Source organism: Numenius arquata, chromosome 8, assembly GCF_964106895.1.
Source record: "Numenius arquata chromosome 8, bNumArq3.hap1.1, whole genome shotgun sequence".
Classification (NCBI taxonomy): Eukaryota; Metazoa; Chordata; class Aves; order Charadriiformes; family Scolopacidae; genus Numenius; species Numenius arquata.
Window position 1 is genome coordinate 58161781 of NC_133583.1, and position 13786 is coordinate 58175566.

General features: G+C 39.4%; 1 protein-coding gene across 1 annotated transcript in view; it reads left to right on the forward strand.

Moving 5' to 3' along the window:
- FGGY (FGGY carbohydrate kinase domain containing) overlaps nt 1-13786 on the forward strand; it is a 143621-nt gene that overhangs the window by 17014 nt on the left and 112821 nt on the right. The window contains exon 5 of the mRNA XM_074151329.1: nt 10504-10592. Within this exon, the coding sequence (XP_074007430.1) occupies nt 10504-10592 (89 nt within the window). The remainder of the gene's footprint in view (nt 1-10503; nt 10593-13786) is intronic.

Here is a 13786-nt window from a genome sequence, read left to right on the forward strand (position 1 = left end):
TTTTAACCAAGCCCAAATGTAAATTACTTGCTGCCAGTTTCAAGCAAAGTCTCCTGTCCTTTCAAACATGAAACATCATATAGTAACAAGGTGCAGATTGGGGAAAGTCAAAGGAATTAACTGGTGGAAGCAGGTACTGACAGATTAATGATAATAGAGGATAACTAATGTTGTTTGTAAATGCTATACTGAAATACGAGTATCCATTTACTAGTTCTTTCCTTCTTGAGCTAGGAGTATCATATGTCAGTCATTTTATAAATTATAAAAAGTAAGCTGTAAAAACCTTAAATGAATCCATTGTGTTTAAAACATTTTTATATTGCGAGGTCTGGAATATCAGTACCTGACTGATCCGGAAAGGCCGGTCTCCAAATGTGGTCACCCAGAGATGTAAGTCTAGGCTATGGCCTCGAAGCCCTGTGACATAATTGCTATAGATTAAAGGGGAGAGCAAGTATTGCAGGGCTTGTTCCCTCCATGAGCAAATGGGTTGGAAATAGAACTCACCTTACCCTACATGCCAGCCAGTAGCAGAAATTGCCTGGCAAAAGGGCATTACGGAACAGGGCTTGTTCACATGTCTCCTTTCAGCTCCTGACGTACCAGCTAAAGAGATCATTATCCTTAAGAGAGGGGTTTTTTACCTCATTATCTGCTTGCTGAGCTGCTCACGCGACAGTTCCTGCATCCTGAGTGGACTAGCAAAGACATACTGTTAAACGGCTTAAGCTTACCCCACTTAACTCCAGCACCTAAAGCGACATCTACAGAAGCACCTCAGCTAGCTCATGAGAAGGAACAGTAACAGTTACTATGGAGTCGGTTGTAATCAGTTGAGATGTGGACATGTAGTGTTACACTTTTTACCTTCAGGGAGGTATGTGATAGAGTCTTTGCTTACTGCTTCTATGCTTGTTGCAGAGTAGGAGGGTGAAAGGAATTGTATGAAGAGTGACAGTTTATTTTCAATCACAGTGATGTACCTGTGTGTTACAGGACTTTTAGGGCAGCAAAAGTTCATGTTCGCCTCTGACAATTGATATTCAGCCTCATGTAATGCAAGTGTTCTCAGTTTTTGTCAAGGAAGGCAAATTTTACACTAACTTTGAATGTCAGGTTCTCCAAATGAGAGCACCAGTTTGCACATATGTTGTTACTCAGTGGAGTGTCTTCAGTGGTCTACAAATAATAAATTACTTAAGTCTCTTCAGATGCTTTGTTATTAATATTTTATAGATGGATAGACTATGACACAGGTATTAAAGGCATTGTCAGGAAAACTACGTATAAAATGGTACTTAATGTTTTCTTTGTGTTTTTGAGTTGTATCATCTTTCTTTTCTGTTTCCTCCTGCTAATACTGCCCAGTTCCCAGAGGTGTGTCAGAGTGAGATTTATACTCTATTCTGATTGCAAGATTATTTCTTAAGCCGGTGATAATGCACAAGCTGGCAAAAAGGAAGTTTGGTTTTCACATCCCTTGGGACAGTCACAAGATTAGCAGGTAGAAAGAGACATTTTATTTCAATTTTATCCTTTTTAACTGAGAATATCTGAAGGCTTTGCGAAGTTGAAACTGGAATTCCCATTGTGCCTCTATTTAATTGTGTCGACTGGTGTTCAGAAAGTAACTGCACTGTACCTGGTTTGCGCAGGCCACACATTGAGTCACTTGGCTAAATGGGAACTTCATGGGCATAAAATTAAACTCTTTTTAAAAATGTGGCCCTTGGTGTGATGAGGAGAGGGTGAAAATGGGATCGTTAAGAGCACTGAATGTTAGGGCTGAGATGTGTTGACAGAAGTGCCTGGGGAAGTTTTACATGGTGTCTGTCCATACTGTGTGCCTGGCTGTGATCATGGCCTTCGGTCTCTCCAGCTTTCCTAAGTACTAAATGTCACCAAATATACTACCAGCAACATGTCTTTAAAGTATCATAGATCTGAGTAGTTCATTTGTCTTACTTAAACCCTCACCTCTGCTTATGTTTCTATATTATATGTGAAATAACCTTTCCTACAAAGGTACTGCTTGCTCCAGTGAGCAGTGCAGTCTCAGGAGCTGCTTTAAAATCAGATCCCTCTCAAAGCATCCCAGAAGTCTGTTGCTGTGTTGTAAAAAGCTCTCCCAGAATTTTCTGCCAACTTTTGCAAATATGTACAGTTGGTTCAGGTTTTATCTGAAAACACTCCCAGTATTTCTAGAACTATTTCCAGCCTGGAAATCTGACTGCTAGTGGTGCAGCCTGCTGCTTGATGCAAGAACCGTATTGGGTCAGACCAGAAATCTGTTTGACTCGTTTTTTGTCTGATTAGGAGTGAGTTTTTTGCTCTATGAATTTAGCTAATCTTTTCTGAACCCACATGCACTTTTTGCAACTACTGTGTCCTGTGGTAATGACTCCAACTGTACTTTGTGTGAACAAGTATCTTTTTTTTTCTGAAACAAGCTCCTATAATTTCATTTACCTTTTAGTTCTTGAAATGTATGAGATAGTGAACCGTATCATTCCCCAGTCATAGAATCATAGAATGGTCTGGGATGGAAGGGACCTCCAAAGGTCATCTAGTCTGACCTCCCCGCAGTCAGCAGGGACACCCCCAACTAGACCAGGTTGCCCAGGGCCTCGTCGAGCTTCACCTTGAATACCTCCAGGGAAGGGGCCTCAACCACCTCCCTGGGCAACCTGTTCCAGTGTTCCACCACCCTCATAGTAAACATGAGAGTAAACAGTCAACATCTTCATGCCGTGGACCATAGGGGTGGGTTTTTTTTTTTCCTTTCATTCCTTATTCCTTTCTTAATATTCCTCCCTAATGTTGTCATATACCTGACAGTATCCCAGGAACTTAAGGCAAACAATGGATTGGGCACATTCTTCTATGACTGGCCATAATCAAAACTGGCTAAACTGAGGTGTATCCAGAAGCTCCTTTGTCCATTTGGTAGCCACCAGGTTTCTGGAAAGTTTTTGATCAGAAAGCTTGATGTGGTTACAACATACGCAACACGTGGATGTTTACAAACAAAACAAAACAAAAAGCAGAGCCATGCATTTTGTAGTCATGCTCCGGGTCAGTGGGTACACCCTAATATATGAAGATTCATTGTTGACTTTTGCCTTGAATTCCCTGGAACTTTTTTTGAACTCCCCAGTAATTTAAAGTTCCTGCTATTAAACGTTTTTGCTCTTTTCCCGCTGTGCATCTTTGCCTGGGATTGGTGCTGTGCACGTTCCCTATTTGCTTGCATTGGTCTATTGCAGAGAGGGTGCAGTGGGGAAAATAGCTGCTTTATATCTGAAGTTATGATAAAATAAACTGGTATTAATATGTAAGAACAATTTATAAATCCACTGAAGTTAACTTTTGTGTCATTGGGAAAACGTTTGATACTTTTTGTTTAATCAAACCTCATGTATTTGTAACAATAAACAGCATGTAATTAGAAGAACCTTAAAATTAGTCCTAATGAAATATGTTCCTTTCAGTGGATCCTCAGTTCTTTGGAACTCTTAATGTTGTTTTCTTGAGCTTCAAAGTTTATTTAAGCTGGCATAAATAGAAATGTTCCTTTTTGAGTGTTTTGCCTAACTGATAAATATTCAAGATTTCCCTTGGCTTTTCCACGTTCCGTATTCCATGGATTCAGTCATACAAAACCACAGTTTTGCTAATACAAGGTAAGTTGCACAAATGTGACTGTAAACTAAATTATTTTGTTAAAAGTCATTTAGGAGACTAGTGATTTAGGAGACTAACTACATGCACTTTTGGAAACTATTTAAGTTATTGATACTAAATGACCCTTTGGACTGTTGTTATACCTGTAGGTTAATTGTGCGTACATTGGCATCAAGGCCTCCTTCTCCCATTTGATGATGCTAACCTGACTGGGAAGGCCACATCAGGACATTCTGTCTCCTCACTTTTTGCCCTGGGCTCTCCTAGCTCTAGTATCTGAAAACTTGACCTCCGTGAGGAAGGGTCTGAGATAGCAACACTGCTGAATTGACCTAAGTTTCGAGTGATTAGGCTGTCTCTCAAAGACAGGAATTGAGTTGCTATTACTTGAAGAATTTTCATCTAAGCAATTGAAAGTATTACTAAAGCATATGACTTTGCAAATTTAATCTGAATTGGTTGGAAGTAATGAAGAGGAAGGAGAAGGGGGAGAGGGCTAAGGTGACCTAACTGTGCTTTTCCATTCCATCATCTTGTTACTAGAATTGAAGGTGACCTCATTCACTGTGAGGAATGACCTAACATCATGTACGAGAAGTAGATACTGGTCCTTATCTCTTGTGGCTTTCTTGTTACTCTTGACTTATATTTATTCGCAGAGGGATGTTGCAGTTTTTCTTCAAAGTTGCAAGTTACTATCATCTGCTTCTTTTTGAATTTCTTTTCCATATAATGCTTTCTCTTTAACATTTCCTCTCCTCACATTCCCACTGCACACAGAATAGAGATTTAACTAGAGACTTGAGGCTTCAGGGTGTATTCTGTTCTTCCAGCTCTTCATCTCTATTCTATTTTGCTTTTGAATTAAGAAACTAAACTATGAAGGTCATAATAGGCCTTTTGAGATCTTTTGCTTGGATTGTATTGGCTTACATTCAGTTTAGTTTGATCGCTGCCAAATCATTTTACCCTCTGGCGCCTAGTGGTTAGTCTACATGAAATTAATTGGGTGGTCTTCATGTTTGTGATTGCAGATAGGTGTTCATATGAGGAAGCCACCGCTGCAAGTGGAGTTTGTGTGTTGGAGATAGCTGTTTGCAGTAAATGGTCGACTGAATGCAGCTACTGTATAGCCTATGGGGCAGTCTTGTTAAAGTGTGCACATCTGTGGTCCGCTTACGAGGAGCACTGTATTTCTCTGCTTGTATGGACCATGTGTGGTGATAGAGTGCAGTGTTAAATCTCTAATGTAAAACAAAATGAATATTTGCTTTTTAAAAAAGCTAATTTCTGTGGATACAGTCCCATTTGACTTTTGGATGTGGTCAGCTGAATTAATAATGTCAACTGTAGATGAAGTTGAAATAAAGAATCATTATCCTTTCACAAATATTTAGAAACTGGCTGAAAGATAATTCTGACAAAGTCTTCCTGAATTCAGTGAGATAAGTTTGAATGTGAACTTCACTGAAAAGGAAAGTAGTCTCTGGTTACTGGATCTTTAAAAATAACTGATTAAATTCACTCCTCTTGCTGTTATTTCCTTAGATTTCTTCATTGTTTAGAAATATCTTGCAAAACAGTATTGCAGTAGTGTTTTACTTCTGTAGTTTGCAGCTTTGCTAAGCAGATTGTGCTTTTTTGTTGGTTTTGGCTAAAGAAATTGGATGTTCACTGCCTGAATGAGTGTGTAGATAGCTCCAGTAGATAGATGCATGCATATAAACGGAAAATGTAGGTACATACTCCTTCACTTGGAAATTACTTTGCTACAAATGTTTGTCAGTACAACATAGAATCATAGAATGGTTAGAGTTGGAAGGGACCTTAAAGATCATCAAGTGCCAACCCCTCTGCCACCAGACCAGGTTGCTCAAAGCCCCATCCAGCCTGGCCTTAAACACCTCCAGGGATGGGGCATCCACAACTTCCCTGGGCAACCTGTTCCGGTGCTTCACCACCCTCACAGTAAAGAATTTCCTCCTAATATCTAATCTAAATCTCCCCTCTTCCAATTTAAAACCATTACCCCTTGTCCTATCACTACACTTCCTGACAAAGAGTCCCTCTCCAGCTCTCCTGTAGGCTCCCTTCAGATATTGTACGGATGTCTATGCTGTGGCAAACCCAACACCACAGCAGTGAGAGCGTAGCTTAACCAGAGCAATGCAAAAACTCCAGTGAAGGTTTGTCCAGCTCTAGAATTAGCCTGTTTGTATTCTTTTTTCCCAGAGGTAGCAGAAGAAAAAAATCTTGTTTACTAATTTCTGGCTGGAGATTTTATTGTAGCTTGTGCCAAAATGAAAGGATGCTTGTTATGTTTTCCTCATAGTAATGACATTACAAATCAGCTATTTCTAAAAAATACTAGTCCCATTAAATCAGAGATGCTGTACCTTATTCTAAATGGGTGGGGGATGCTGGACTGGAAGTAGGTATTTGCTCGGTAACTGTCTCCAAATGAAATGCGGTCTTCCTATACTGTGTTTTCACAACTCTATTCTTAATCTGGTACAAAGAAGAGCCTCCCATTAGCAAAATAAAAAAATCACTTCAAAGAGTGACTAGCTGGCATATTATTCCTTTGCCGTTAATAAATAAAATCAATAGGTTTTGAATAATTTTCTTAACTTTCTGGCACAGTGGTCAGTGATCTTTCTGTATGTTGCAGTTCACATGTTCAGTTACAGCTGCTGTTTTACGCATCATTGTTCTTCTTTCTGTATACCTGTGACTTTCACCTACCAGTGGGATAATTTGTAGAAACAATGAAAAAGTCTCTTTCCCTGGCTATGGAGGGAAGAAGAATAGTGGATGTACTGGCATTAGCTTGGCAGCAACTTCTTTGTTGATGCGTGCCGTCTCCATTGCTTGCTGCCTTTGCAGCTGGCTTTTCCTTTTGTTGAATGTGACTGAATATTTTTCCATTAAAATAAAAAATAAATTCCATGTTAAGTGAGAATGAGCCCAAGCTACTGAGTTTGGAACTGAACTCTTGATTAGAATTGTTTATAAATGCTTTAACAGCTCTGTGTTATCAAAATCCATACATAGTGCAGACGTATGCATAAGTTGTACTTTGGACTGTTGAGTTTGGCTTTTAGTTGCAGTTGCTAATCTGGCAGAAATACCATTTAAAAAAAGGATTAACAGCTGGGTGGTTTGAAGCACCTACACCTCTAAGTATGTCCTACTTAGTCTGTCTCCCAGCCGTGTCTCTCCACTCCATTGCAGTGTGATGAAGCTCACAACACACACGCAGATTGTCCTTCTCGCCTCGTTACAGCTTCTGCCAACTCAACCTTTAATGTGCCTGGTCTGTTCCTCTGGAGCCCTTTCTGACTTGGACTCTGGTGCTTGCCTGACTTGTGGTTTCTCAGGGGTTTGAAAATACCCGCACGTGTCTGAGACAGTGTCTTGGCGGTAGAGACAGTGTGTTGCAGCAAGGCAGTTTTCTCCACCTTCAGGAGCTTTACTCTGAGGTTACTTTCCAAGCTCCCCCTTTCTTCCCCCACCCCAGTTCCAGCCTCAAGATAAATCTGATAATTCAGTTAGTTAATTCTTTACCAATTAGAGGGCAACTGGTAGTTGCAGAATTGATCAGTTTGCAGCTTTGGCTCTGGCAAGATGAGAATTTCTGCTCAGAGCTTATCTTGGGTATCTCAGAATAGCTCTATCGTGTGGCTGGTCATCCAGTCTGAAGTGTGGGAGATCCAAGTCCTAAGTCCTTGTATTGTCTCAATTGGAGTAGGACATGGGACATCAATTTGTTATATCCCCATAACTGTGTGCATTAAGTTGTTCTCTTTCTTCCTGTCACGCAAAATATATTTGTTTTCTGTAATTTAGAAAATGAGAGACTGATACACTATATGGTCTACTGTTACAGATTGCCTGGGGGATTGAGATTCAAATTTGGGGTTGAATTGGGAAAAACAGATGGTTCTTCAGTGAATTAGTGTCTTTTCTGATTTTCAGATGACTTAATTTTGACCTAATGTGGAACTTGAATGCTCACGCCAGCTTTCTTTTTTACAATAAATGGTAAAACATTTTTTCTGATTCCATCTGTCCCTCCTGGTTTTAATCTAGATTTCTAACACACCAGTTTGGGATGATTTTTGAATTTGTGGGTTTTGGCTCATAAGTAGCCACGAAATTCAGACTGATACCCTGTGCTAAATCAGACATCTTGCTTCTAGCCCATCTTTAGTTAATCCTGTGGCCAACAGGGATCTGATACAAAGGCTGTCTAAAACGGCATTTCAGATAATTTGATTCAAGTTTAATCTGTATCAGCAATAACAAAAGTCAGGACATCTTTGGTGTTTATATACATTTCTCCACCAGAAGAAAAACATGTATATAAAAATGCCTTTTCACAAACATTAGATGTCTTCGTCTTACAAGCAGATTACATACTCAGTAAGAGTAAAAATCAAAGAATTCCTTGTTGTGCTTTGCTTGTGTGCGCAGCTTTTGCTCTACTTATTAAACTGTCTTTATCTCAACCCACGAGTTTTCTCACTTTTACCCCTTCGATTCTTTCCCCCAGGGGAGTGCGAGTGAGCAGCTGCGTGGGGCTTAGTTGGCGGCTGGGGTTAAACCATGACAAAAGCACTTTCATCTTTCCCAAGGAAAATGTGCCTCTAAGTGTCTCCAAAAATTTGTACTGGATGCTGGAGCTCACGTGAAATTCTGCCTCTGTGTGTATTTTCAGTCCAATTAAGAAGTGAACGAAAAACACAACACAAAATTGTGAAGTGTGGCTTCGTGATAACCTTTTGACTTGTGAAGGATTAAATGAGCAATGAAGGCTTTTCCTGCACTCTGTATCAATTCCCTGACCCCTCACTCTCCTAGACCCTTCTTATCTAGGAAGGTTAAAAGACATCGTACTTCATAATTCTTTAAACTCTTTGCCCCCAGGTATTTGGGATTATCTGTAAGGATCTCAAAAATGATTATTTGGAGGTATAGTTGAAAAAAAAAAACCCACCCCAAAACAGAGAGAGAGAGATGAAGAAAGGGGACTCCCTAAATACCCCTGGAAAATAGAAAGATTGAATTAGTTTCTTTACAAGTGAGTTTGGAGGGTGAGTTGCAGGATATGAATACAGCATTGGGAACGTTCCCGGATCTTTTCCACAATCCTTTTAATGTGGTCACAGATTCCTGACTGTGAGTGAAAATAAATTAGAATTAACTTCAGTGAGTGTCGAAAACATGGAGACTTTCAAATTTGTTTGGAAAAAGCATCAGGGCATGCTATGATTTTTTTTTTTTTTGTCTGTACTAATTAGTGATGACAAAGCATCAAGATGGCAAAGAATGAATCATTTGGATGTTCATGAAACAACATATTTTAGTGTCACCAACATGTGGCTTTTGGCAATTCTTGAAGTAATAGAATAAGGATGCAAGGAGTATCTTTGATGAAACAGATTTGTTTGAAGAGGACAGTTATCCTTAAAATCCAATTTCTTTTCTGATTAACACTAATAGCCAAACTACTCCTGTTGCTTCTTGAAGACTGTCAGGTGTGTTAACAACACATAATGGCTTTTAGAATCAAAATAATCAGGCTGAATGACCTTTGTACTAAACTAGGAAACATCTTTGCCTTCACGTATAAAGTTAAATTTGAAGTGAGTAGCAGCCAGCTATGTCTGGGAGGTCAGCTAAACCCCGGTGATTAGGCACAGACGTCCAAAGGTTGTGCATTTTATGTTAAATAGTTGTAATTGGAGCATTTATTTTTTGAACTGAATAGGAACCCAGTAAGTTTTAGCAGCTTTTGAAGAACTAAACTCGAAGGAGACAGATTCTTTGCATGATCCAAAACTAAACAAAATTTTTGTTGCACCTTAGTTTCTGGAATGAATAGATTCCGTTTCAGTAACTTTCTGGACCTGTAAGATACTGGTTTGATACCACATAGTATCTCAACAAAGTTATAGAGCCAAGTAGTATTTCTTAAAATTGAATTATCTGTTATTTTAATTCAGCCTGTACATTCTTGATACTGCATGTAATTAAGTTTTGCTCTAGAAAACTGATGGCGGCTTTAAAATGCAGATAATTTAAACCGTCATGTTAGTTATTGACACTTTACTGAATAATTTGGAAAAAAAAAGGTTTGAATAGAAAAGCATATTAACAAAGCTGCTAGAACCTTTGCTAAAATACTTTAGCCTTCTGCTCAGCTGTGTGCCACAGGTTCTTACAGGGTTTTTTTTGGGGGGGAGGAAGGACTTGTAGTTGCTGTTGACAAAGCTTATGCTATTGAGACTCATCTAAGCATTTAATACTTCTCTAAAAAATACTCTGCTTCTGGAATCTTGTACAAGAGTCTTGGCCTGAGCTTATGGAGAATAGATGAAAAAAGGTGGAACCTGAAAGCTAAAAGACAAGACTTGTAATTCAAAAATTGTAAATTTAAAATGGTTAATTTTAGAAAGCAGGGCATTCTTCTAGAAAATATTTTTTGAGAAAGTTGTCTATTGACTTTGAGACTGCTGTGACATTGAGCAGCTGACGGGGAACTGAGGGAGCCCACATTATTGATCTGAAGCCTGTGCCTCCGTGAACTCTTCATGGGCAACTCTTCTTATGATCAGTCTGTGGTGGGGGAAAGGCTCAGTTCTTCAGGCAGTAAATCACTGTAAGGTGAGTAGGGCAGACTGGATGATCAGAGTATTGGATTTGGAAAAACTATAGTTTTTACATAAATGTCAGTTTTTCAAATTGCATTTAAATAAGGACATGATTGTGTCTGGCCTCTAATACCTGCATTTCTAAAAACGTTTTTGTTAGAACTTGAAAGAATCATGCTGGGAGAAGGCAGGCTACTTCTTCGATCTTCCGGATTTCTTATCTTGGAAAGCCACAGGTGTCACTGCAAGGTACGTTAATTATAACATTATGATTTGTTCTTCTTTGTCTATTTTCTTATGTGTGTTTCTGCTTTAATTCATTTTGACTGGACATGCTGTTGTACATGTACATCTGTCTGTAATTCAGCCCGCTCCAAAACATCTTGAACCTATCTCCTGCTTCCATTGTGCATTCCTGAACACAGTTGTTCCTGTGAGCAGTGTAATTCACAGATACAGTGTGTCGCTACAACTGTCAGTTAATTTGTCTTGTACTCCATTTTGGAACATAAATATGATTGCTCTAGTTACTGTGAAATATGCTTCTAATCATTGTTTGAAATCTGCTTTTGTTGACAAATTTATTGATTTTTTTGAGAGTTGGAAGAAAACACTTCTTTGCCATGTGGGAGAGATCTGGTAAAATCTTGTTTAAAATGGTCACTTCACTGTAAAACACGGCATCTCCAAAACACATGCTCTCCAAAAGCATCCTAGAATAATTACTGAGCAGTTTAACTAAAACCTTTGAGAGACCCCTTTACAATCTTGATTAAAGTGGAGCAAGCGAAGCACGTTTGCAGATAAACAAGTCTTTGTGAAAAGTGGGGTACAGTACTATTTATTTAAAATGAAGTCTTCTGGACCAGTTCCATGCCCCTCTCAGTAGCCACCTGCCCTGAAGAGAACCTTTCTGAGGCAGTTGAGGGATACGATGACCCGGAAAATAAATGTCACTTTATTGGGTTACAGATTCTTGTGTACTAATAGAACATTTTCATCCGCTCTTACGTGTGATATGAGTGTCTTCATTCTATCCTTCTTATTTGGCCAGGGACCCTGTTCGGATCTCAGTTCCAAACACAGTTTTAATTTGGCTTTGGGGCCAGGTGATGACTAATAGATGGGATAAAATGTGTGAGCAAATCATGAAATGGTCACCTTGTGCTAATGGTCACCTTGTGCTAATGGCTGAGGAAGTTAAAATAGAATACAGCCTAGGTGAGCTTTGAGTCAAATATTATTTGCAATTTATTTTTAAAGGAAGGGAAACAGTTTCAGAGAGAACAGTGACGTATTTGAAAGAGGATTCTTATCTTGCTGAGCAGAGGGATCTCCAGCATTGATAAACAGAGTTCCCGCTCTTCCCAGAGCTCTCCCTGATCCATAGCATGATCTGTCTGTCTGGTTTTTAATAGTGGCAGCCCTACGTATTAAAGAAATCCCCTCTCTCTGCCCTTCCCTCTCTCTGTCTCTCTTAACCTCCAACCTAGTGTAGCTTGTGAGAGCAGATGTAGGAGAACAACGGTGCCTTCCTGCAGACTTAAAAATGTAACTGTTACTATGACTGATTCTTTATCTGTTGGGAAGTGAATGATTGTGTTGAGGAATAGGAGTTACAGTAGCCATGCAGCTATCCAAGTTGCAGGCGTAATGGATCGCTGCTAACAACTGATGCTGCAGTAGTGGGGAATCTGGATGGAAATGCAGATAACAGCATGCTTAGTACAATAAAGCTTTTTATCATCTTCCTTTGACTTGTTCCTGAAAATTCCCACTTTGTTTTTTCACAAAACTCTTGCTAGAGTTACACCGTGCTTGGTAGTTGCTATTCCAATGTAGTAGTTGTCCGTCTGCTTGCTGCGTGTACCTGTCAGTGGTTATAAATTCTGTGAGGTCTTTGGGGAAGGGCAGGTGTTTTCTTGGGTTTGTTGCTAGTGCCCAGCACTGTAGGACCCTAATTCTTCCTGGGAACTTCCGTTGCAATAAATCTCACTTATAACAGTGAAAAAGCAAGCACATCATATGAACTAATGATTGTATTCTTTAGTGCTCTTCTAACCTGTACAGGAGTACAGTCTGAATTCCCGAGATGAAGATTTTCAGCCTCCTCTGCAGCCTTTGTATGAAACCAGAATGTATGGCAGGAGGTTTAAAAGGAAGTTAGGAGGGGGGATATAGGAGCTTGGAGTATGATAGCAGAGTTCCTGTCTTCTGTCCCTCATGGATGCCTTAATTTGGGGGGCAGTGTTATTTGTCGGTGTGGGGAAGGGAAGAGAGGATGGGGTGAGATTAATGCTGTAGACTCAGTGTTGTGGTGCTGTCGACTGGTGTCCAGCTGCCATGGCTTCAGTGGACTTTGGGACCATCTAAACTCAGTGAAGCTCCTGTTTTGCTTTGGAAGTAGGTCTGAAAAGGGAAGGTAGAGTGGTAATAACAGCTCCTTGTTCCTGCCTGGCTTTGGCTTTGTGTTCTGAGCTGTAGCTTTCTGGAGGTGAGGCAGAGAATCTCTCTTAAAAAGAAAAAAAAGTGCAGCTGACAATGTTTTCTGGCAAGTTCATTTCCTTAGAAATGACATTTTGATTATTCAAAAACTTTTTGATTATATTGATGAATGTTCTGTGGGAGAAAGGAATGTTAGGAAAAGAGCTTCTGGACAAAGTCTTCCCCAATGTTTTGGTTGAAAGTCTTGTATTTTGGATAAAACAGTTCCTTGTACATCCTCCTTTGCTGCCTTAACATGCTCCCCAAAATTAAGCCCATTGTTTTGACTCTAGTGGAATGTCTTAGAGGGTAACAAAGGAGGAAGAAAAAGACAGGACAAGAAGTGTTTCGTTGGAATCAAATCTAATTTTTTTTTTTCTTCCTCTACTCTCCCCCGTACACACCCATTTCTTGTGAATTTCCTTGTAGTTTGGTGAACTAAAGTAATTTGTCCTGCATATGTTCATAATACTAGGGAAATGTGAAATTATCAAGTGTAAGATTCTTACCACCTTTTCTCCCTTTGAGCACAAAGAAGCCTATTCACAGGGCAGGACACAGTGTTAGTCACTGTGAATCAGACATAACTTGGCCCTGATAAAAGAAAGATTTAATTTTTAAAATTTGTTTTGGTGATGGGGATTTTACCAAAATAAATGCAATTCCAAGCGCACTTTTATAGGAAAGTCTTCTGCATGCATTCCTCTTGCTTCTTTACATTTTCAAGGGGATCTTTAAAACATTTTGTATGTATTTAAAATTTTAAAACTATGTGTTTGTCTTTTTGGCTTCAGTGAGATTACTCAGTGCACAAAGTTAAGTAGTGTGAGAGATGAGGATTTGAAGTATTTGAAAAGCAGTTCTTGATGTATGTTTCTGAGTATAAAATTGTCCGTCTTTCACCTTTGATTCTGCTGGCCTGAACTGCCTGTAGGCAGTCGATATATAATAAACAGTAA